Consider the following 22,832-nt stretch of genomic DNA (forward strand, 5'->3'; position numbering starts at 1 on the left):
TCAGAAGCTGATTCGCGGTATAACGACGCTAACATGTGTTTTCAAAGTTGCCCGCATTCGCGCTGCAGCTTCCCCTCAAGCTTCCTTTTTGGGGTTCGCGATACATTGTACGGCAAAAGTCCTTGGCAGCAACATCGCGACTCAGTTGCTCGGTGTCATATCGCTTGGCCCTCGATGGAGGGAAATGTGTAATATCATGAGGGTACCTTGGACCTGAGAAGTGGAAGTAAATGTAGGAATCAGAAATCCCATGTCATCTCCTTCCGTTCCCAACATGCCCTCTTCTATTGGAGAACAGTCTTCATCATCTTCAGACACCATCATGGACGAAGACAAGCACTACCTCCTTCGAAACGGGCTCATGTCTGAAGACGGCCTTCCAAGACATGCCTCAAAGGGATGCAGGTGGCTCAATTGGAATGTTGGTGCACTTGTTGCCAACGTTCTCCTCTTGATCGCCGGCGTTTCCGTTTGGGCTCGGGTTAACTCTTCGCTGAAGAAGTTCAACTGTGGCTCGAAGCCGGACTTCTTTGAGCCAGATCGTGAGTTTTACTCTGTCGGTCCCCAAACATCAAGATTGCATCGCTAACGCACAAGCTGGTAGTCGTCTTTGATACCCCCGTGGTCTTCCAGCCATACGGCTTCTATGGCGGAGTCAGCAACAGCTCCAACGATGCCTGGAAGCGCCTAATGCCCCCAGGTGACGGCATCGTCGAAATCCCAAACGAACTCACCTACGATCTGCCTCCCAGCTTGCCCGCGCCCAACAGCCCAAAGACGAGCAAGGTGTATGGCATCAGCATGTTCCACCAGCTGCACTGTCTCAACTTCGTCCGGTACGCCTACGAGCCGGAGTCCATCAAGGACTATCCTGCCGACGAGGTCGTCTACCACCGCGACCACTGCATCGACTACATCCGGCAAGCCATTATGTGCGCCGGCGATGTGACCTTTGAGCCACTCACGGAGGTTGGCATTAACGGCATTGGAGCAACGCACATGTGTCGGAGCTATGACAAGATGTTTGCTTGGGCGTATAAGCATCGGTCGGATAAGAAGGATGATGGATATCCCCCAGGGAAGGTCACTCATACCCCGGCGGACAGGAATATGTTGGAGAGTGCACATCCGCATATCCATGGTGGTCACTGAAATGCTTCAGGGGGTGTGGAAATAGGGGCATTGTTTAGGGCACTTTCAGGGGCTTTGTTTACTTTCAATGTTCTCACCACAATCACCAAAAGAAACATCAATGCATTGCATCGCCATTTTCACCATTCCAATTTTCATTCTTGAGTCATGATCTTCTTGATTGAACCCTTGTAGCTTTTCCCCGGACAAATCGCTCCAAACACGATCCTATTCAACAGCAAGGTCCTCGCCTCCATCATGGCTCGGGGTGTAACCGTTCAGCAGGCATCACTGACTCACCCGCGTTGGTGCTAATTTCTGAGGTTACAGCGGACGTTTAGCAGGCGCGCACCGCCCAGCGTTGGTCGCCGTGTTACCCCCAAAGAGGAAAGTCGTCAACTGAAATGTCTCCAACGCTGCATTCTTTCCAGATTGTCGGATGCAGTGTTGCACTGGAAATTTGGAATTGTATCATGCCGTGGAAGTATTTCAGGGTCCTCGCTTCCTCTTGCCTTCTTCACATGTTCCTGCCCCTTCACGTTTTCTAGCAAAAAAACTCCAAGTAATCCATCCTCCAAGAATTACCATCTCAAACATCACCACATTGAATCATACATCAGACGAAAAGAACCCCCAAAACGCACCTCATCCGAACTACACCACCACCACCACCAACCACAATGTCAGACCCCACCTTTAAAATCGAGACCCCCCGTCTCCTCATCTCCTACCTCCAACCCGACCTCGACTCCCACTGCGACTTCCTCGTAGCCCTCTACAACACCCCCGAGTTCATCGCCAACAACGGCAAAACCCCCGTCACGACCCGCGACTTCGCGCGCCGTCAGCTCGAGGGCCGTTTCCGCGCCGAGCACGCCCGCAATGGCTACGGGACTTACCTCTTTTCTCTGCGCGACTCTTCCAACCCTTCTGATCTTGCATCCGCCACGCCAATCGGCACCGTTTCCCTCATGCGCGGTGATGAACCGGGGTCATATGCCGCTCCTGATCTTGGGTTTGCGATTTTGAGCGAGTACATGAAGAAGGGATATACGAAGGAGGCGGCTCAGGGATTGATGGAGTATGTTGAGCGGGAGCAGGGGGTCAAGGAGATTTTGGGACTTCACGATCCGGCGAATAAAGCCAGTGGTGCGGTTTTCAGAAGCTTGGGGTTCTTGGATGTCGGGTTGAGGCAGTTATTGGTTTTTGGACCGGATGTAGTTGGGCAGGTGTGGATTAAGAAGGGGATGAATGAGGATGTTAGTGTTTATGGGCTGCCGAAGGAGGCGCCGCCGGCTGCGGTGGCGGCGGGGGAGGTGGTGAAGGACATGGAGTCTGTGGGTGCTGTTGCTGTTTAAGAAAAGGAAGGTGTTGGTGATTTTGATGGGAACAAATTGAAGTTCTTTCTTCTGTGTGACATTTTAATCCTTTGACCCTTCGGTGTCTTTGTGCTTTGTTTCTTCTCACAATCTTGGTCGTGTTTCTGTTCATCAGGTCAAGTTTATCCTTCGCACCGATCGCTGATCATGGAGCTGAATCTATGAGAGCAGGAGACCTGCAGCATCACACTGTCACGCCTGATCAAGTATTTGTCCACGGACATGTGAGCTTCCTCGATTTCAAACTGTTATCTGCTGCTATTTGACTGACACGGACTAGATTCCAGTCCTACTGCGGATTCTGCCACGTCATGTTATACTTGGCCTCCTGCTCAATCTGGAACTGCCTCAACTTGTCAAAGTCGATGCAGTCATGCTCAACACCCCATCCCGTGACGGAGGTAGCATGGCCCTTTCCAACCTTGATGGGACTGTTGCCCTCAATGATCAGATCACCGCCGCAAGAGATTCCTTGGCGCAGGTACTCGAAGCAGTGCTCGACGTGGACCTTCCACTTGAACTCTTCATCTGGGTCCGGTCCAAGTTCCTGGTCGAGATTATCCCTTTTTCGCATGGTCATTTCGGACTCAGGGTTCTTGCTTTTCTCGACGTAATATTGATACCGGATCATGTTCTGAAGGAAGGAACGGTTCGTCAGGCTTGCTTTTGGGAAAGAGTGGTAGAACTGGAAAAAAGAAAAATTCTCACCAGACAGTGCAGCTGATGAAGAATGGATATGACATAAAAGTCTTGTGGTTTTGGGACTGGAGTATTTGGGTGATCGTAGGGGGCGACGATGCCCTCAGGAAGTCCCCATTTCTTGGGGTTCTCAATCCAAACAGCATCATGGCCTATTAAACTCAGTCAGTCACGCTCATTTAATACTTTTTCTGCGTTTCAGAGAAAAGACTCACCAGCTACCAGTTTATCCCATTCCCTCTCAACATCCGGAGTGCCACCGATGTACCTCTCATCTGGTTGAAACACTTTCTTCACAGGAGTAAACACCTCCTTCGGGATGGGAGTGTTGGTGTAGACATGCAGAGGACCATTACTCCTTGGGGCAGTCTTGTACCAGAATGCCACTGTCGTGAGCCATCCCAGACAGAGAAAGGATACTGCTATGAGAAGGATGCGGTTGTTGCGCCGCTCTTTGGCGATTGTATGGTTTCGAATTGGTGCATCGAGCTGGACATCTTCAAGCTTTTCGTCGTCCTCTGAGCGAATCTGACCATAATCCGGACTGTCTGGTGAGCGAACGCACTCGAGGATGGACTTGATTTTGGACTGCATCGTCGTGGTGAATTGGATGTTGTGCAGCTGGACTTGGATGGTTGATATGACAGAGCTTGAGCGGAAGAAAGGGAAAGACAGCAGACTAGCAGCTGGACGTCAGGCAAGGGGATATCCAAACTCCCCGTTCTCCAACCAAGACATCGCCATCGCAAATCAACCAAACCGACCAGCATGATGAGATATCTCCTAGATGCAAGCAACTTTCGTTTCAAAGCACATGTCAAATTCCAAGTCAATACCGAAATCGCACCTCTGCTAGGTGCTGTAAGCTCGTAAGCGCGGCATTGTTAGCGTCCAGTTTCCCGGAGCCCTTCTGTCCGACGAGCTCATGTGGAAGCATGGAGTGAAGTATCGCAGGATTCATTGGACATGGCAACAAAGGTCATCCTGTTGCACATCCAGACTCTGTCATCTTCATGTCAAGCCGGTACAACGGCAAGAACAGAAGTCATGTGCAGTGCGCTTACACCGGAGGCCGATGACCGGAATGCGACAAACAGGGGTACAAAGGCACTTCGACGAAGAGGGATCTGGACGCCAGTCCTATAGGCACTTCCTGCACGTAACATCTCGTTCATTAGCATCAGGCCACACTCAATCCAGTTCTCCGCTGGAATGGTAATGCGTCTCTATGCATGGAGACATCTGGAGGAGCGAGAACGAGAAGACAATGGACGCTCAAAAGACACAAAATGTGGAGCACAGTAACCGCAAACTGGGTGGGACCTCCGTAAACGGCCCGCAGTTCGGTTAGCGGCCCGGGCCCCACTCATCCGGAACAGTGCGGGGCTACCCCGGCCAAGCGAGGTTAGTGACAAGGATTCTCCGAATCTTCGGCGCATCTCCGCACTTGCTACTCCACCTCCGATCACTTGTTCCGTACGTCCTTTGCCTTGTACGATAGGCCCGTTCTGACATTGCATCTCTTAGCCGGTTTTGGTTGTGAATGCTTCAGGAAGGTGTCGAACTGACAACCCAGTGAGCGTCAGCGTCGGTTGTGCGAGTCACAAAAGTTGTGTAAGTTGCGAGGCGTTGCTTACATGTGAAGATTTGGAGGGTGATGCGATATCGCAGTTACCGGTCTTCGATCTCGACAATGGCGACTTCCGTCCTGATGGTGTTGAGATGAAGGGGAGGTAAGAGCACCCCCTCCAGCCTGTTGTTTGTGCCTTCTTCCAGCTTCCATCTCTGCACCATCTGGTCTTTCCCTTTGGCAGGAGCAGTCAAGTTCCCAGCGGTCGCTCATCATGTATTCCCAAGGTTTGACATCCGAGAAGCATCATCAGGCGGAGAACGAAACTGGAAGCCTTTTGAGTGCACACGGGCACCCAGACTCCAGCCGAGAGTCAGACGAAAGCCTTGACATCCATAGCCCAATTTGCCGACAATCACGGTGGAGGGAACATGTTATCCGCGGAGCCATTGCCATCTTTTCCATCACAGTCGGTATTGCAGCGGGTTGCTACCTCACAAGAAGCAGCTCCAACTCCAATGAGCCAACGTTGAAAGACTTTGGCATCAACCCCAAGACGCCCTTGCCACGAGAGATCTTTACCGACAGGCGAGATGTCCCTTTCATCGCCCACAAGGAGTTCATTGGGCCATCAAAGGAAGCTGACAGGAATTGGGACCGGATAACGATAGGTAAGTGCACATGGGCTTTGAACAGAATCAAACGACAACAAACCGTGGCTAACCAGAACTTTGCACACAGGCTCCGACTCCATCTACCTCCCCGATCCCTCCGCCTACGGTCTCCAAGACCCCGGCATCCGCGCCCCCTTTTTCATGTTCAATACCCCTCCTTCCTCCGCCGCCTCGTTGACCAACCTCAACAACTTCTACGTCCTCAACACCATGCACCAACTCCACTGCGTTAATGTCGCCCGGCAGCGATACAATCAGCTCGTGTACAAGGGAATCAACGCTCTCTCGGGCTCTTTTGTGGATGATGACTGGCTGGAACACTTGGAGCATTGCTTCGAGTATCTCAGGTTAAGCATTATGTGTGCCGATTACATGACGCTGGAGAGCGACTCGCCGCCGGGAAGCCCGGAGGAGTATACTAAGGGGAACTTGGGATGGGGGGTGGTGCATAGTTGTATTAACTGGGACAGGCTGATGGAGTATCAGAGGGAGATGGTGGGGGTTTACAATGGGACTTGGGACGGGTCTAACGGACCTTAGGAAGCTTCGCTGAGATATTGTCATGATTGTTCCTTGGAGGTAGCTCTATCTTGAAATTCTTCCAGTACTTCACTCCCATCCACTCAGGGGATATTGCGGGTCTAGGTCCAATATCATTTTCGAAGAACAACGTCGATGCCCCAATATGTTGCCGAAAGCTCAATTGCCAAAACCTGTATTTATAAGATATCATCAATTGCCGGCACCTATGCTAAGTAATCTGGAAGGTAGAGGTTGTGACAAGGGCAATATTCTGGGCTTGGAACAGTAGTTCAATTCAGCTGGTAAACTACTTTGGTCCCGAAGGCCTTGTTGATCCTTTCAACCTCAATGAGAAGGTCGAGCCTTAAGGCCTTCTTATACCAAAGAAGGTTGGTACGTACCGAGCCCTGTGTGCCAGGCATCGGCGCGAGTCTATCTAGTTCATCTGCCTACAAGTAGATCTTCTGAATGCCAACCTTCGTCCAGTTGCCCGTCGGTAATTCCGGTCGGTGGTTTAATTGATGAAAGTCGCCGGCGGATGTCCGTGTGGCATTCTGTCGGTAATTCTGGTCGGCAGTTTGACTGATGAATGTCACCGGCAAATGTCCGTGTGACAGCCGTGCCTGTTGGCCGAATAGTCTGGTTGAGGTAAGGCTGGCATTGTATGGCGTGGTTGGGTTGATGTCAAGCATTGAGGCTCTATTGAACTTCAAACCCAGGAGTGTGGGCAATGTCCGTGTGACAGAGGTACCGATGAAGAGTGATACTCTTGTTTATCTTCAAAAACTTTACCTGCTGATCTTATTCTTGTGGTTAGTGTAGTGTAGAGGTACTGTGACAAGGGCAGTGTTCTGGACTTGGAACAGTAGTTCAATTCCGCTGATAAGCTACTTTGGTCCCGAAGGCCTTGTTGAATCTTTTGAAGCCTTTCCATCCAGGCTGTGCTTCAAGGCCTTCTTATGCCAAAGAGGTTTGGTGCGTACTAAGGTACGTATCAAGCCTTGTTGCTTGAGGCCTCATGGTATCTATATAGCAATTTTCATACATGTGGATCTTCCTGAGTGACTTCAACCATTCTACTTCCTTCTTCTGGCGCCGATCCTCGTTCGGTCGCTCTAATCCTTCCTCGGTTGCTGTGATCGCTTATGTGATGACTGGGGATTGCCTCATCTCGCTTACTAGCGTCGTCGGCAGTTTGATGGTTGGCTCGCTAGCCTGAAGGCGCCGAGGGGAGCTTGGGTAAGCAATGCCGGTAGCTGAGAGTCTGGCCAAAGTGAGGTTGAGCCTCACAGCCTGCGGCCGCCGGGCATTCATGAGGCTCATTCCAAGTGTTTGAGGCTCTGCTGAGCCTTGCGATCCTAACCCCTGGACTGTGGCAATGTCCGTGTGACAACCAACGATTCAGATACCAAGGCAGGCACGACGTACGAAAGGGCTCAAGGTGTTGATCATTTGCTGTGCCAATCAAATGTCCACCATCTGGCAGATACGTGCTTTTGACACATCTGCGTCGTGCCTGCCTACCTAAATAGATACCTGACATGCTTTTTGGCACCCCGCATGCCTGCCTACCCGAAGGGATCCAATCTCAAACAGATGCTATGAAGGAAAGACTTACCTGACCAGCTCAGTGGGTGCCAGGGAGGAGGCCAGTCGCGTCAGGCGCATTCTGGCCCAGGGGCGCAGGTGTGGGTGATCTTGGTGCAGCCAATGATTGCCTCACAGCAGCGGTTGAGGAAGAAGGACCAGGGCCAGGGGTGGGTGATTTGGGTGCCACCGATGACCTTCTCACAGTAGCAGGGGAAGCAGAACCAGGCGTGGGTGATGTCTCTGCTCTCGTTGGCGAAGAAGCTGCCTCGGATTCCGGCGGCGACCTAGCACTGTCCGTCGGAGAACCCATGGTTGAATACCGTTTGCGAAGGCTTTTCTCTTACGGGAGCCAAGTCTGGGCAAAAAGGATGGAAAGTCCAATATATGATTCGGGTGGCAGAGTTGTCCAATTTTTGTCAACTGCTCCCGAAAGACGTTACTACTGATTCGTCAGCGTTTATTTCCATCCCGGTAAGGGGGCTTTAGCTACGTAGTACCCGACTGGAGTCGCTTCCATCACATGTGTGGCACCTGCGGATCCAGTTGGTGTAACATCAACATCCCGAGTTTCATTGTGAGTTAGGAGGGGGGGATGGTCTCAGTGATGAAAAAAAAAAAAAAGGGTTTCAACAAGACCACGTATATTGGCCTATGACAGGGAAAAGCGTTGAAGCTTGCTCCGACATGAATCCAACCGCACCTCAATCTTAACTATCCAACGGCTTCTGTGAGTACACCGAGCGGAAGGCCACATACCCATGATTGCTCGGATCCTTCAGTTCAGACTTCAAATGAGCAATATAGGTGGAAATTTCCTCCTTCGCCCAGCCCATTACATTACTGAACATGAACTGGCTCAAGCCCTCAAGATCTGTCGTCCAGGCTGCGTGGAAGTAAAGACCAACTTCCTTCATCTTCTTGTCACTGGACCAAGATGAGACCGGGATCTGGAAGAATAACTGGTCAGCTTTCATGTTTCCTGACCTAGGTTGGAAGAGTCTCGTAATAGGGATTGGCATAACTTACGGGCAACTCCTTCTTCGTAATATTTACGAAACCAGCCTCCTTCATCCCGTTTTCCTGCAAATTAGCTGGAATAAGGTCGAATGGGTTTCCACTACGCCTTCCAGCTTCTTGCCAAATTTTACTCCACTGGTTCATGGCACTGTCCTCAGTAACGGAATTGTCTTCGGAAAAGATGTCGCCAGAAGAGTCAACGTGTTCAATCCAGCCACCTGGTTTCAGGCACCGATAAGCCTCCTTATACACCGCAGTCCAGTCTTTAACAGAACCAGAAAGCCAGCGAATATGGACGAAATCGAAATAGTTGTCCGTATAGGTCCATTCCTTGGAAGCGTCATCGATTTCGAAGCGGAGGTTAGGGGGCACCCAGCTGGGTTGAATAGGCGAAATGTCTGTACCAGTTACACTGCAGTTGGGAAACTTGTCGGCCATATCAATGGCCCACAATCCTATACTCGAATTAGCATCATACACCCACTAGAAAATATTGCGGGAAGATCATATCAACTGTGAGCGCATCTGTTCTGGCATTGGTGCCTGTGCAGTAACAGAAGCCTTTTTGGGGTGGCAGAAAATGAAAGCTTTAGGTCGGGGATGGGGGAGCTTCGCTCTGCATTACTGCCGGAACGAACACGGCCTATATCAAAGGAACTTACCGGTGCCTGTGCCGATATCAAGGATGTTCTTTGGATCTTCCGTAATAGGAGCCGAGTAAAGCTCGCCGTCCAAGAGAAGAGTGATCGTGTGATGGCTAACGATGAAGCAGAAACATGAGTACATCTATACAATGTGCGGTGTTTAATAATGGCGGGAATTATGGTGAACTCACAAGATATCCAATGTCTCATTTGCCTTCTCATCGTTGGGAGCCCTGCATGACAAGAGGCGCATTAACTCCATGAAATTTCAATGTGGCCGGAGCTTGGTTTTCAATAACATGTTCTCAGCGACTCACCAATACTCTCCGTCTGTCACGCTGTCACTGTGATAGGTACGGCCATTAATCATCCGATACTTCAGGATGCTCGAACTGATCGATGCAGTAGAACTCTGGACATCACTCCCCAGAGTTGAGTCCCAGTCATTCTCTGGATCCTCCTCCGGAAGTCCCTGTAAGACGTAGGACAATTGCGTTAGGAAAACGTTGAAACAACTTGACTATCGACCGGTCAAGATACGTACCACATCAGCCCAATGGGCTCCAGACAAAAGGCCAGGCACTGTAGTACCTGGAGACGCGGGACCAGGCGTAGAAGATTTTGCCGTGACCGGAGATGCAGGACCAGGCGTGCATGACTGGGCCTTTTTCTTTAGCGAAACTGCCTCAGGTGCTGGCGACTGAGCCTTTTGCGGTGGGGAACTCATGGTCAAATTCGCGATGTCCTCAATCTGGAAGTTGAGAATGGGTCAGGAAGGTCGAACGGTTAACCTGCAATTCGGGTGCCAAAGCCGTCCGCTTTATGGAAAGCTACAACTGCCAGATCAGTCGGCTCGTGACGGACAGTTCAACCCTAGCTTGTCTGTTAGCGTGGCAGGATCCCGGAACTCTCACTGGCCCAAACCACCGGAAACCACCAGGGTAACGAACAATACCCGGCTCAGACCGTTGCTAGTGTTCCACAAAAAAAACTAGAACTTCTGAACGGAATGCTGCCGTGTCAATGTGACAGCGGGTGCATGCTACCCCTCATGGAGCAGTCAACCGCTTCGATAGTCTCTAGGGCGGACGTTGGTACTGCCAATCCGTTCATATGAGACGATAGGAAGCAATGATGGGGAAAATGCATGATTGGTGGCTGGAAGAAAACAAAGGCACATGTTGCCAATCCAGGTCCACTAGACATGGAGATTCAAGTTGGACTCGGGGCGCTCTTTCCACGTCACGAGCTCCCAAAAACCACAGGAGCGATGATTGAGAAACGGTTGATTGGCGGCTTGGTTGACAAGGAAGAACGGCGGGCCAGACCAGGACCAAATATCTTGCCTAGGTACTCGAGGATGGAAAGCCAGGGTGGAGTCTCTTTCCAGTGGGCTCCAGCAACCGGCCTGGGTCTTGTAGCTGGGTTGGCTCCGAAATTTGAAACTTGTCAACCCGAGTCTCAAGTGGAAAGCCCTACCCTCCTCTACCTGCCTTCCTTCCTTTCCTAGACATCGCACTTCCCTTTTTGTCCACAGAAAGAACCAGCCACTCCACTTCCTCCAGACTCTCGAAAAACAGCCAAGTGCCCTGGCTCAGTGAAGAAGCGCTTCTTGAGGTACTCGTCTGGGCTAGAAACGCCGCTTAAACCAAACACTGGCCACCAACAGGGCATAAATTGCTCGCCATCGAAGAGAAGGGTCGCCAAACGGTGACTGTTGAGAGGAGGAGTAAGCGGACGTTTTATACAAATGGAAGAATATATAGTCAACTTACAAGATGTCCAACATTTCATTAGCCTTGTTGTCGTTAGGTGCCCAGTATTCTCCATCTGTCACGCTATCGCTGTGGTAGGTCCGACTCTCAATGGTGCGATATTTGAGAATATTCGAACTAATCGAGGCAGTCGAGCTTTCGACATCGCTCCCTAGGGTTGAATCTGTGTCGTTATCGGGAAGTTGCTACCACAGGGAGAGTACGTGTGCTAGCAACCAGCTCATTGAATTGACCGAAAGTCACAAGATAAGTTATGAAGCAGAACGAACTTGATGACCCCAGTGAGCTCCAGGCAGAAGACCCTCCGTCTGAGGGTCGAGGACGCAGGGCCAGGAGTAGGTGAGTTTCCTTCCCCGTTAGAGAACTCATGGTCGGATACGCGGTGTCCTCTTCGGAAAGTGTTGTCACGGCGCTGGCGGACCACTACATCACTAGGCTATGTTCCAAAAGGATACAAGTAACCGAAGCTGGCAATTCGGTCGCTCAAGTGGTCTTATATAGTTGTGATAGCAGTCGAGAGGCACAACTGCAAGGCTGCCATCACAAGTGTCTGAGTGAGAAGATGAAGCAACTGAGTGGCACATCAGGTGCGAGAGCCGCGCAGCGTAAGGGGGTTGTCATACATACTGACCACTGAGCCAAGCCGCCAAACGCCCAAACATTGAAGCTCCATCAAGGTGACAGAACAGATGCCAGCTTTGCCCCCCTATAGTTGACAGAAAAGCGACTGTACCATCCCCCTTCTTGCCTTGGGGACAGTCCATTTATCTCTGAGCCATTTGTTATTATCCTTCTCGCTATGTGCAAGGGTTCTGTGCCCTTTCGGATATATCTCGACTCACTAAAGGCCGGCCACCTACACCAAAATCCACTCAGCGTGCATAAGATGCCAGCAGGGTCGCAGCACTATGCTGAGACCCGGCGCCATCTGACCAGTAAGAAGCAAAACCGTTTGAACCCAATTGTCTGCCCATCATGAACTTCGCGAAATGCATGCTTTTGATGGCCAGTTGTTCATCGCTTGCCGACAGTGACCAAATTGGTTGCAGTAGCCGGAACCCAGCACGGGGCCGCGGTGCATACTGCATGGAAGAACGCCGACTACCCCTGCGATGCGGTTGACCCCGCTAAGGCGGGCGCCGAAGGAGGAGAGGTAGTCAATGAAGGCTTGGCTACCCTTGCGCACTCAAGGCGGCTTGCTAAGAGGGAGGCGCGTACGGATTTCAAGGCATGGTGGGCCGCGAACAAGCCAGAGTCATATGCAGACTACCGGTTGGGGATCTCTATCAAGCCTAACGACGAACTAAAAGAGCTGGACAGACGCTCTTTACACCACCTCCTCGCGGCCAGGTCTGGCCACGGGGATTTCAAGGACTACCACGAGCGCTTCGAGCACGAGGACGCCCTGCTGACATGCTTCTGTGGAAGCTGGAAGAATCCCTTCCATCCCTTTTTCTGCAGGAAGGCATATGCAGTTTCCCCGGTCACGGGCGAAGCGGCTACGCGGGAGAATCTCCCTTGCTATTGGAATTTACTGGCAGCGCTTCATCGCTAGAATCCAGACCTCGCACTTCTTTTCATAGACTTGCACGAGAAAGGCATGGCGCCAGACCCTCTGGCAACAGCACACTGACGGCGGTGGCGCCGCTGACAACCTTACGGGGTTTCTACGGGGTGAAGGGGTGGAGATTGGGCGCGGCCACGACATCGAGAGGGTTACAGTAGACTTGGACAGGCTAGTCTACCGCGTAAGGAGACGGGCGGAGGCCTTGCGGGAGGGGGAGAGCGAGAGCGAGAGCGAGAGCGGGGAGGAGTGATTTTGTCATTTCTTTTACTTTTTCCTTTGTGCTACAGGTTCCGTCATATACTGGCGGCTCGCCCACTGGGCGATTCTATTATAAGTGTTGAGTCGCGTTTACGCTATGGGCAACACATGATTTACACTGGCAATAGGCCTCGGTTTGCCCTCGGATTAATGGTTTTGGTGGACAGTTAGAGCATTGCTCTTAATTTTGTATGCTAGCCTCACCGGTGCGGCACGTCTCATGCCCTACGGGAGGCGGAAGTAGACGTTAAAAATAACAACAACAACACAACAACAATAACAACAACAACAACAACAACAACAACAACAACAACAACAACAACAACAACAACAACAACAACAACAACAACAACAACAACAACAACAACAAAATACCGCGATCATGTACGTAACGCTGCACTAACATGGTTTCGACACTGTTTAGCGTTTTCCGTCCCGTTTTCTACAAATAAATGCCGAAGGTCCACAATGTCATTTGCAAAGAAATAAAAGGCCATGGACTTGAGAACGACAAATCAGGGGGGACCGCAAACGTGTTCTTCCTTCACCCGGAATCTGCAGCGGCCGTGGAAATACCTACTTAAGGCCTCCGACAGCTCATGATAATCACATACGACCATACCCACTAGAAAACTCGGGATCCCGTCCGCTCTCCCATAGATAAGCCGGTGAGGGCCAGACTAGTAGTTGGGTCGGTGACGACCAGCGAATCCCTGGTGTTGTATGTCTTTTTTCCTTATTTTTTTCCTAATCTCTTTCATAAAACACACTTGTTGGTTTCTTTTCTTTTGAGTCCGCATTGTATTTTCCTAATACCCAGCAGAAATATTTGCCCCTTCATTTTAACCTTTGCCGCCCAAGCAAAAGGTGCTGCAGATGCTGTGCTGAGATCATGCGACCTTGGCACCTGCTGTGGAGAACTTTGGACCTCTCGCAGTACTCCCCTTCCTCCTTCAATTCACTTCCCTTCCTAAAACCACCTGCTCTGGAATTTCCATTTCTTCCTTCTTCTGCGTCCGGTTGTATTGGGATGTTCTTTTTTTGATTCGTCCTCGCTGCCAGAATTCGAAGTAGAAGTGTTGAAAGTCCGTGCCCTGGCCTTGCCCATTCACTCACCTTGTCCATTCACCGGCACCCCTTCCCGGTATTTAGGAGTCTGCCCTGGTTTCCGTTTCTCGTCTTCCATTTTCTTCCTTAACCAACCCTTCCTCCGTTTGTCGCCTTTCCCTATCTCAGCAGGAAGTAAAAGGGGAGGATTTCGGCCTGCGTCAACCGCCAAGCTGCGTTGCAACATCACCTCCAGCTGAGCTACTCCACGGCATCACCACGACCGGCGCCCCCAACCCTCGACCCATCGTCACTGGGCCCAAACGACCGGTAGATCATGCCACCCAAAATGGCGTCCAACTCCGAGCTCTCCGAAATCAAGCTACTTCTTCAATCCCTTGCCCCAGGACTCAAAGCCGCCAAGTCCGATGTAGCAGAGCTCAAGAAGAGCCAATCGCAAAGCCAACAGAGCAACTCAACCTGCGCCAATGCGCAAACGCCGGCCCTGTATTATCTACCGTTGAGAAGGCGCTCAGCGACACCGAGACTAAGCTGCTGGCCAGGATACGCGATACCGAGACTGCGGTCCTGCAGCTTGTTGAGGAGGAGAAGGTCTTGATTCATGCTGAGGTTGTGCAGCTCAGTGTGACAAGGGCAGTGTTCTGGGCTTGGAACAGTAGTTCAATTCAGCTATTAAACTACTTTGGTCTCGAAGGCCTTGTTGAATCCTTTCAAGTCTTTGATCCAGGCTGGGCTTCCTGGCCTTCTTATGCCAAAGCCTTCCTTCCTTCGGATAGGTACGTACATCTTCCTATCGGCCTAATCTGGCCGCAAGGCCACAAGGCATCTATCCAGTGCACACTATTGTGCTTACATGTGGATCTTCCTAAATAGTTTCCTCCAACGCTCTTCCTTCCTAGTCTGGCTAGCACGGCCTAGCGTGGAGGCAGTGCAGGCGGCAGTTGTGTTGTTGGCTGGAATACGCCGAAGGCGCTGAGGGTGCTGAGGGGATTCCGGGTAAGTCATGCCGTTGGGAGAATAAACTTCCCGAAGGTGAGTGTGGCTTGGTTGCCCGAGGCATCCAGCCGTGTAGCAAGGCTTGGGGTTCAGCCGTGCGGCTCTTGGGGAGATTAGTGGTGTTGTCGGATGTCCGTGTGACAACCACCGCCACCACCAGCAACAGAAGGAAAACAAAAACAAAGCTCCACCTAACAGGCAACTGCGCCCGCTGCACCAGCCTCAACGTTGACTACGACACGGGCAAGCCAGCCAAGAGGGAGATGGGAAGTGTGCTCAAAAAGCTGATGAAGGACCGCAGAGTGGACCCGGGGATGAAGTGGAGTCCGGTGTTTGGGCGGTATGCGTTTGTGGGGGAGAGTGTGAGTGTCAGTGTCAGTGAGGGAGAGGTATGGAAGCAGGAGGGGGAGGAGGGGCAGGAAGGGGCGGAGGCATGGAGGCGGGAAAAGGAAGAGCAGGAAATGTGGATTAGTGTGGGCGATGAGGTGCAGGTAACGAGGAGGAATGAGGAGAGGACGGTGATGGATTGGCCGTTTTAACTTTTAGGATTCAGTCCGGTTACGGTTACGGTATGGCCGCGAGATAGGTATGTGTGTAATGGAAGAGCCGAGGGATGTAGATGGGATGGGGTCATTCGGATTGGATCCATGAACAAAAGCACAAGGGAGGCGCGAGCAGAGCATCGGAGTAAAAGGTGCGTTTCCTTATAAGGTACCTCTATCTTGGTACCATACGTTCTAGCCACCGTTTTTGAGCTCTTCAATTCTGTTAATCAGTCCGTTGTGTTCCCATCGTTATCCTAACTGCTTGTTTTTACGTCGTCGTCGTCGTCGTCGTCGTCATCCGCTTCTTGCGAAGACCCCTCTAGGGAATCCGTATCCGTCGTGTCCCTGGTTGGCGGCCGCGCCTGTCCAAGATCAATCTCATCACTAACCCACATGCCAATCGTACCGTCCGGTATCTTGGCCCTCATCTCCTCCGTCGAAGCAATGTGGAGTTCCCACCCAGCCACGTTAGCCTGCTGATATGCCCCGTAGATATTCTCAATCTCTTCACGGTCGTCCGTCTGGTACATCGTGATTTCCCTCGGCAACCACCCCGAGGGGTCGGGTCCATGTCGGTCGTCGGGCTCCTTGCGAATTCTCGCCGCTTCCCAGCACCAGTCGTGAGCAGGATAGTCGCAGACACCCGGCAGATCGCCAGGGACCTCTAGTCCGAGCTCGGAAGCACGATTCCTGAGATAATCGACAAAGTGGTTCCGGACGCTGTCGTCGCGCTCCCAAGAAGCCATGTCCCACAGCTGTCTGGACGGTTCCGGCGCCAGCTTGTCCCACAGCTTTGTGTAGTTGCCAGCAATGCACGCCATGGCCACCTGGAGGTGCATGTCCGGCCGGAGCTTGGCGAGGGCCTCCAGCGTGCGCTCGGCGGGGATGAGCGGCCACCAGATCATGCCTGGCATCTCGTAGCAGTTCTCTTCGGGATTGGGATCGGTGGCCGTCATGTTGGACAGGTCGTTGACCATGATGAAGCGCGCGAGGGTGGCGGCTCGGAGATCTCGCGAGTTTTCCCCATCACGTGGCTGAAGCGACCACCACTTGGCAAAGGTGGTGTTGTGGTAGATGCCGCGCAGAACGGCGCCGTTCTCGCCCATGATCATCTCCGGCCGGCGCAGGCGCAGGTAGCGGTCCAGGTTGCCTTCGTACGCGGCCATGATGATCAGCGGGTCCTTGACCATGGTCGGCAGGTGCAGCGGCAGAGGCGTGTAAAACAGCTCGACGTGTTCCGGCGGCATCGTTCCCTGCTGCGCCGCAGTATATGATGCGTCCGTCGTGACGTCGCCAACGTGGGCGGTCTCGGTAATGTCGAAAGGAAACGCCTCGTTGTCCAAGTTAAAATAATAACCGGGCCATTTGGTCCAGTAGTCCTCCGGGCCGACCGTCACATCCAGTGTTGATAGGACGGCCGTGTCGCCGTTCATAAACGCCGGACACCGTGGGTTTTCGTGGTTGACGGTCCTGGTGTAGTCGTCCAAGACGGCGTAGCAGACCGGCTGCTCCATGATGTGCTCGAAGATGGCCTTGGATCCCGGGTTGTTCGCGCTTTGTTCTCTGGCCTCTTCGGCGATCGAGACCTCGGGAAGGAGGCCGAGCTCGTGATACAGCTCGTCGTATCCTGCCACGGCGCACGCGCGGCCCACGAGATATGCCATGTCGGGATACTCCTTTGCCAGGCGCCGGAGCGTCTTTTCGCTGGGCGTGTCGGGGTGCCAGAAACAGTAGGGCTTGGCGCGGTCCGTCTTCATCCTGGGGATCTGGTTGCTCATGATGAGCCGGGCGTTGCGTGCCCGCGCAAAGTAGCTCTCGGGCTGCTTCTTGCAGAGCTTCACAACCTCTGCAGACCTGGCAAACGCCTCGTGGTGCCGTATGCCGCGGATGGCGCAGCGGTAGAGATTGTTTTTCCAGTCTTCGGGAAGACGCTCCCCCCGCAAGGCGGCGCGGGCCTCATTGTGAAAGTAGGCATTTTCGTTGACGGATGGCGGCTTTTCGGACTTTTCTGGGTAGGGTTCCTCGAATGTGGTAAGGGAGGAGAGTAGATCGGCCATTTGGTGCGATCTGGAAAAGAAGCGGCAGCGGCTGAAGGTCTTTTGTGGGACAGAGCGGGATTTCCAGGTGTATTTCAACAAAATGGACAATTAGGTGTGAGGAGTGTCTGGTGTGCTTGATGTGAGGGAAGGAGATGAGGGGTCTTGGGACCTTTTTATATAGAAACGGCGTGGGTACTTCTACTGTAGTACCTATGTGCTTAGATACCTCTACCTACTATAGCAGCCCTGTCTGTCATGGACTCTGGTGCACTAACTCCTATCCCTGTTAATGTATGTACTTACCTTGACCCTTGCATCGAGTCGTTGTGACTGTAACGGCGTGGATAAGGTAGTCGCGGGAGAAGAGCCAAGGCTGGTTAGCTCCAAAACTTTGGAAGCCACGTCTGGCCCGTCCCGCCTGACATATGCAGGCTGCTCGCTCACTGGGCGATTTGATTGGAGGTGTTGGGCCGCGTTTACGCTATGGGCAACACGTAATATTTACTGGCAATAAGCCTCGGTTTGCCCTCGGATTGATGGTTTTGGTGGACAGTTGGGGCATTGCTCTTAATTTTGTACGCTAGAGTCATCGATGCGGCACGTCTCATGCCCTACGGGAGGCGGAAGTAGACGTTAAAAATAACAACAACAACAACAAAAGCTATGGGCAACACATGATTTACATTGGCAATAGGCCTCGGTTTGCCCTCGGATTAATGGTTTTGGTAGACAATTAGGGCATTGCTCTTAATTTTGTATGCTAGACTCACCGGTGCGGCACGTCTCATGCCCTACGGGAGGGGGAAGTAGACGTTAAAAATAACAACAACAACAACAACAACAACACACACCGTGCACTGAGGGAAACATACCATGCCTTGGGCACGGTGGAGAACACAATGTATGCACAAACGACCAGATACGTTGCGAGACACTTCCAGTTTGACGCTGGACAAACACGGATATTTGGCGAATGGAAAAGACAGAAAGAAACAGAAGAAAAACAGATCTGGGCGATTTCAACTCTGACAGCAAACTTGAAATCAGGCCTAAAACACGCGAGCTCATCTTCGTATTGGTCAAAACATGAAGTCGATGTTGAATTACAACTCTAGGGAGGAGGTGATCATTTTGAGACGATTAATGGGGTGGTGACTGTAGGTATGGATTGGTTGAGAGCAAGAGAACAAGAGGAAAAGGAGGACAAAGTCCGACTCATATACAGGCGAGACAGGGTAGCCATATGTAGACCGTATCCACTTGTGCCAAGAATGCCAAGACATGGTGATGGCTTCAACAGTCGACAGCCACGAAATTTGAACATGAGAGATACCGTCGACGCTTCCAAGGCATTACCGTATGTACCACCATTGAGCAAGACTCGGCAGAAATGAGAGCACCTCAGGTCATGTTGGGGCGGACATTATGCCCTCCTCCCAACAATCGGGTTGTAAAACCGGAAGCGGTTAAACGGATCATACTTCGCCTTGAGACCGCGGAGTTTCTTCAACCGCCACGACTCATACCCATAGATGGACTCAAGCGACTCGCCACCGTTGGCATAGTTGACATAGGTGCTTGGTCTTCTTGTAGGCTGACCAGCATTCCACTGAGCCGTAATCTCTGTAGTCCATTCCAACGCAGCCTTTTCCAACTCTATGTTACCAGGGGGGATGATGACCTCGACGAGCATGAGTAGGTGATCGTCCCGGTGGGGATAAGCAGAGTCATTCGGGTTCTTGGCCTGAACAGCTGCGGTAGCATAACCCTCATGAATGATGTTGACAGCAGCCGCGACTGCTGGGTTGTTGGCTATGCGCTTCTTGAAGCCGTCAAAAATTTGACGCTCAGCGGTGATGTTGTACACTTGCAGACCCGCGGTAGTAGTTATGCGGTACAAGTCATGCTGACAAAGTGGTGAATCTTCTGAAGTGCCCTGATAAGCAGGTATTTGGGGATAAGGCACGTCTCCCTGCAAACCTCCAAGAGCCGGAATTGCATTGAAATCAGCCAGGGCGTTTTCGGCCTCTGCGGCACCCCCACGGTAGGCGAATGTCCACTGGATGAGGGGCTCCTTCTCACTGATGGCGGTGTTCCTCAAGAAGATCCCATAGTTAACTGCCATGTTTGTTGGAGTAGTGCCGTTGCTCTGTACATGTAGCTTGTTGAGGGCTGTGAAGACAGCCTCAAGCTTGTCTCCAGTCCATATGTAGTTGTGATAATGCCATGTGTCAGGGCCGCGAGGATAAATGTTGAGCTCAAAGCCGGTGACGATTCCAAAGTTGTGTCCTGCACCCTTCATTCCCCAAAACAGATCCCCGTAGCAGTCTTTATTGACTCGAATGGCGCTGCCATTAGCAAGCACTACATTCAGTTGGCGGATATTGTCGCTGATCAGGCCGTAGAGACCTTCATGTCGACCATGGCCACCCCCCAAACCAGGGCCCATCATGCCGACGCAGTCGCAAGCGCCCGTTGTTGCAACGTATCCCTTGTCCCAAAGATATCGGCTGACCTGACCGTCATAGACGCCGCCTCCAAACCAAGCAGACTTTCCAGACGGTTGAATCTCAATGTTTCTGAGGCTTGCCAGGTTAATCTGAATGCCGTTAAATGATGCGAGTGTTGAAGTCGCTCCATGACCTTTGTTAATGGCTAGGAACTGGACGCTTTTGCGGTTACAGTATTTAACCTAGTCGGAGGTCAATGCATGAACTGAGAAAGGATAAGGTACCAAGACGGAGAATGCAAACTTACAATAGTCGAGACATCGGATTCCTGGCCGGGCTCGATGACAAGTTGAACCTTGGGTGTGACAAAGCTGTTCCATCTCGAAAGTGCTTCCTTATACTGCGAATCATCTGGTCCGAAAATGGCGGTAGTGTTGGAGAGTCGTGCACCAAGCTCACGCTGAACTTGGACAACACTCAACTGGCGTGGAGTTGAAGGGAATCGTTCAAAGTAGGTCGGAATGCTGGCTCCATCTACCAGTGTCACGAAGACATTAAGACAGCCCGTGAGGACAACGCACGCCTTCATGTTGTAGGGAACTTGAGCCGAGACGTCGAGTTGCTGATGTATCTCTGAGAAAGGAGTCTCAAGACATAAAAAATCGACGACCACGCGGTCTTATAGGAGAAATCACGGTCACCATGCAACTATCTCAAGGGAGGGATCGGCGCACCTTTGTTGGAAAGTTTCCATGTTACCGCAAGTGACCTATCATTCGATTTAGACGCCTCCAAATAGCGCTAAGGTCAAAGGTAGGCAGCAAAGCCGAACACAGTTCCACCTGGGCTGTTGCGGATCATACCTAAGGAACAGATTGATGCACATTGGCAAGCTTGAGAATGTTTGTGACCCGCTTCAACCCTTGACAGATTGGTTGAAGGCTTTGTTGAGCCCGGATGTTCACGGCGCGCACAGTATCCAATTCGAATAAAGAAAGGGATATGCGACATCCACTGTTGCAGAGCGAATCTGTTGGAAGTGTGACAAGGGCAGTGTTCTGGGCTTGGAACAGTAGTTCAATTCCGCTGATAAACTACTTTGGTCCCGAAGGCCTTGTTGAATCCTCTCAAGCCTTTCATCCAGGCTGGACTTCCTGGCCTTCTTATGCCAAAGCCTTCCTTCCTTCTAATAGGTACGTACATCTCCCTATCGGCCTAATCTGGCCGCAAAGCCACAATGCATCTATCTAGTGTGCACTATTGTGCTTACATGTGGGTCTTCCTAAATAGCTTCCTTCAGTGTTCTTCCTTCATGGCCTGGCTAGCGCGGCCTAGCGTGGAGGCAGTGCAGGCGGCAGTTGTGTCGTTGGCTGGAATACGCCGAAGGCGCTAAGGGTACTGAGGGGATTCCGGGTAAGTCGTGCCGTTGGAGGAACAGACTTCCCGAAGGTGAGTGTAGCATAGTTGCTTGAGACATCCAGCCGTGTGGCAAGGCTTGGGGTTCAGCCGTGCGGCTCTTGGGGAGATTAGTGGTTGTCCGTGTGACAGGAAGTCCGTGCCCTGGGCATTCCCTTCTAGGTATTTAGGGTGCCCTGATTTCCGTTTCTTCTCTTCCGCAAAACAACAACAATCAAGCCCTTTTTCGTTGTCGCCTTTTCCAGCTCTCCGACAGAATCTCGTAATGCATGTACGCGTGGCGTGTTGGTTTGCTTAGGAAAGTAATTTTAAATTCAATTGAGAATGGAAGTATAAAGCCCAGCGCAAGAAATGTTCATTCGGAATTCAGCCGGAGCGGCAATTTCCCCGCAATGGCGCTTGGAAGTTGAGGCACTTGAATTAAGGGAGTAAATGTGTATTAAAGAAAATGTCTTGTCAGTTTGTCGGAAATGTTTTTCTAGCACTGTCGGCAACAAGACTTATTTAAGTTACTCGGCGGATGCTAAAGCAACCGTTACAAAAGTAAGACAAAAATATTGAGCTTCTTTTTCTCTACAAGATATGCTACGTATTGTACAGTTACAAATTGATATAGGGCTAGTGCTTGTACCTAACAAAGCTTAGCGACTGCTAGGCTCGTCCAATTACCGAATATACTTAGTTGGTACGATAATACAGGCTAGTACTATTTGTGACGGCTGGCACCATCTGGGCTGTCACATGCCTGCCATCAAGGTTCCCATTCACATGGGTGCTGTTCAATCGGGTCATCCCATTTACGGGTTTGGCTGTCACAGGTTGTCGCCTGTGATCTGGGTATAAAACCCAGCTCTGGCATCGAGCCTTCCCTTTTGGGATTTCTTCCCTCTTCAGCTGTGACAAGGGCAGTGTTCTGGGCTTGGAACAGTAGTTCAATTCCGCTGATAAACTACTTTGGTCCCGAAGGCCTTGTTGAATCCTCTGAACCCTTTCCATCCAGGCCGGGCTTCAAGGCCTTCTTATGCCAAAGAGGTTTGGTGCGTACTAAGGTACGTACCAAGCCTTGTTGCTTGAGGCCTCAGGGTATCTATCTAGCGATCTTCATACATGTGGATCTTCCTGAGTGCCTTCAACCATTCTACTTCCTTCTTCTGGCGCCGATCCTCGTTCGGTCGCTCTAATCCTTGCTTGGTTGCTGTGATCGCTTCTGTGATGACTGGGGATTGCCTCATCTCGCTTACTAGTGTCGTCGGCAGTTCGGTGGTTGGCTCGCTAGCCTGAAGGCGTCGAGAGGGGCTTGGGTGAGCGATGCTGGTAGCTGAGAGTCTGGCCAAAGCGAGGTTGAGCCTCGCGGCCTGCGGCCACCGGGCATTCATGAGGCTGATGTCAGGCATTGAGACTCTGCTAAGCCTCGGCAACCCTAACCTAGAACTATGGGCAAATGTCCGTGTGACATGGACCGCGTTTACGCTATAGGCAACACATGATCTGT

General features: G+C 51.6%; 7 protein-coding genes across 7 annotated transcripts; 3 read left to right on the top strand and 4 right to left on the bottom strand.

The window, feature by feature from the left end:
• The first annotated feature begins 249 nt into the window (after positions 1-249).
• SMAC4_07664 (uncharacterized protein) lies at positions 250-1,224 on the top strand. The gene is made up of 2 exons (XM_003350810.3): positions 250-542; positions 605-1,224. Exons 1-2 carry the CDS (start codon positions 251-253, stop codon positions 1,150-1,152), a joined length of 840 nt encoding a protein of 279 aa, XP_003350858.2. The 5' UTR covers position 250; the 3' UTR covers positions 1,153-1,224.
• A 293-nt stretch (positions 1,225-1,517) lies between these two features.
• On the top strand, positions 1,518-2,489 carry SMAC4_07665 (uncharacterized protein; the record flags this gene model as incomplete). Its single annotated transcript, XM_003350811.2, has 1 exon — positions 1,518-2,489. Exon 1 carries the CDS (start codon positions 1,812-1,814, stop codon positions 2,487-2,489), a length of 678 nt encoding a protein of 225 aa, XP_003350859.1. The 5' UTR covers positions 1,518-1,811.
• A 245-nt stretch (positions 2,490-2,734) lies between these two features.
• SMAC4_07666 (uncharacterized protein) lies at positions 2,735-3,842 on the bottom strand. The gene is made up of 3 exons (XM_003350812.2): positions 3,425-3,842; positions 3,219-3,361; positions 2,735-3,105 (listed from the first exon to the last, which is right to left on the bottom strand). Exons 1-3 carry the CDS (start codon positions 3,801-3,803, stop codon positions 2,800-2,802), a joined length of 828 nt encoding a protein of 275 aa, XP_003350860.1. The 5' UTR covers positions 3,804-3,842; the 3' UTR covers positions 2,735-2,799.
• Positions 3,843-4,989: 1,147 nt separating this feature from the next.
• On the top strand, positions 4,990-6,024 carry SMAC4_07667 (uncharacterized protein). The gene is made up of 2 exons (XM_003350813.2): positions 4,990-5,450; positions 5,521-6,024. The coding sequence occupies exons 1-2, from the start codon at positions 5,054-5,056 to the stop codon at positions 5,991-5,993; spliced, it is 870 nt and encodes a 289-aa protein (XP_003350861.1). The 5' UTR covers positions 4,990-5,053; the 3' UTR covers positions 5,994-6,024.
• A 2,191-nt stretch (positions 6,025-8,215) lies between these two features.
• Positions 8,216-9,998, bottom strand: SMAC4_14163 (uncharacterized protein). Its single transcript, XM_066091802.1, has 6 exons — positions 9,771-9,998; positions 9,544-9,698; positions 9,418-9,459; positions 9,245-9,339; positions 8,592-9,037; positions 8,216-8,512 (listed from the first exon to the last, which is right to left on the bottom strand). Exons 1-6 carry the CDS (start codon positions 9,951-9,953, stop codon positions 8,273-8,275), a joined length of 1,161 nt encoding a protein of 386 aa, XP_065947872.1. The 5' UTR covers positions 9,954-9,998; the 3' UTR covers positions 8,216-8,272.
• A 5,691-nt stretch (positions 9,999-15,689) lies between these two features.
• SMAC4_05466 (uncharacterized protein) lies at positions 15,690-17,599 on the bottom strand (the record flags this gene model as incomplete). The annotated part of the gene is made up of 1 exon (XM_066090296.1): positions 15,690-17,599. Exon 1 carries the CDS (start codon positions 17,490-17,492, stop codon positions 15,690-15,692), a length of 1,803 nt encoding a protein of 600 aa, XP_065947873.1. The 5' UTR covers positions 17,493-17,599.
• Positions 17,600-18,318: 719 nt separating this feature from the next.
• Positions 18,319-20,558, bottom strand: SMAC4_09677 (uncharacterized protein). Its single transcript, XM_066090997.1, has 2 exons — positions 20,232-20,558; positions 18,319-20,166 (listed from the first exon to the last, which is right to left on the bottom strand). The coding sequence occupies exons 1-2, from the start codon at positions 20,511-20,513 to the stop codon at positions 18,898-18,900; spliced, it is 1,551 nt and encodes a 516-aa protein (XP_065947874.1). The 5' UTR covers positions 20,514-20,558; the 3' UTR covers positions 18,319-18,897.
• Positions 20,559-22,832: the final 2,274 nt, after the last annotated feature.

The sequence above is a fragment of the Sordaria macrospora genome, chromosome 7 (assembly GCF_033870435.1).
Source record: "Sordaria macrospora chromosome 7, complete sequence".
Classification (NCBI taxonomy): domain Eukaryota; kingdom Fungi; phylum Ascomycota; class Sordariomycetes; order Sordariales; family Sordariaceae; genus Sordaria; species Sordaria macrospora.

Bases quoted from the DNA above. Each gene is read 5' to 3' on its own strand.
- SMAC4_07664 (XM_003350810.3), top strand. From the start codon at position 251: ATGTCATCTCCTTCCGTTCCCAACATGCCCTCTTCTATTGGAGAACAG. The intron at 543-604 runs GTGAGTTTTACT...ACAAGCTGGTAG, and splicing joins GGACTTCTTTGAGCCAGATC to TCGTCTTTGATACCCCCGTG.
- SMAC4_07666 (XM_003350812.2), bottom strand. From the start codon at position 3,803: ATGCAGTCCAAAATCAAGTCCATCCTCGAGTGCGTTCGCTCACCAGAC. The intron at 3,362-3,424 runs GTGAGTCTTTTC...TGAGTTTAATAG, and splicing joins ATGGGATAAACTGGTAGCTG to GCCATGATGCTGTTTGGATT. The intron at 3,106-3,218 runs GTGAGAATTTTT...GAGAAAAGCAAG, and splicing joins TTCATCAGCTGCACTGTCTG to AACCCTGAGTCCGAAATGAC.
- SMAC4_07667 (XM_003350813.2), top strand. From the start codon at position 5,054: ATGTATTCCCAAGGTTTGACATCCGAGAAGCATCATCAGGCGGAGAAC. The intron at 5,451-5,520 runs GTAAGTGCACAT...CTTTGCACACAG, and splicing joins TTGGGACCGGATAACGATAG to GCTCCGACTCCATCTACCTC.
- SMAC4_14163 (XM_066091802.1), bottom strand. From the start codon at position 9,953: ATGAGTTCCCCACCGCAAAAGGCTCAGTCGCCAGCACCTGAGGCAGTT. The intron at 9,460-9,543 runs GTGAGTCGCTGA...CTTGTCATGCAG, and splicing joins GTGACAGACGGAGAGTATTG to GGCTCCCAACGATGAGAAGG. The intron at 8,513-8,591 runs GTAAGTTATGCC...TTATTCTTCCAG, and splicing joins TTACGAAGAAGGAGTTGCCC to ATCCCGGTCTCATCTTGGTC.
- SMAC4_09677 (XM_066090997.1), bottom strand. From the start codon at position 20,513: ATGAAGGCGTGCGTTGTCCTCACGGGCTGTCTTAATGTCTTCGTGACA. The intron at 20,167-20,231 runs GTAAGTTTGCAT...ACCTCCGACTAG, and splicing joins AATCCGATGTCTCGACTATT to GTTAAATACTGTAACCGCAA.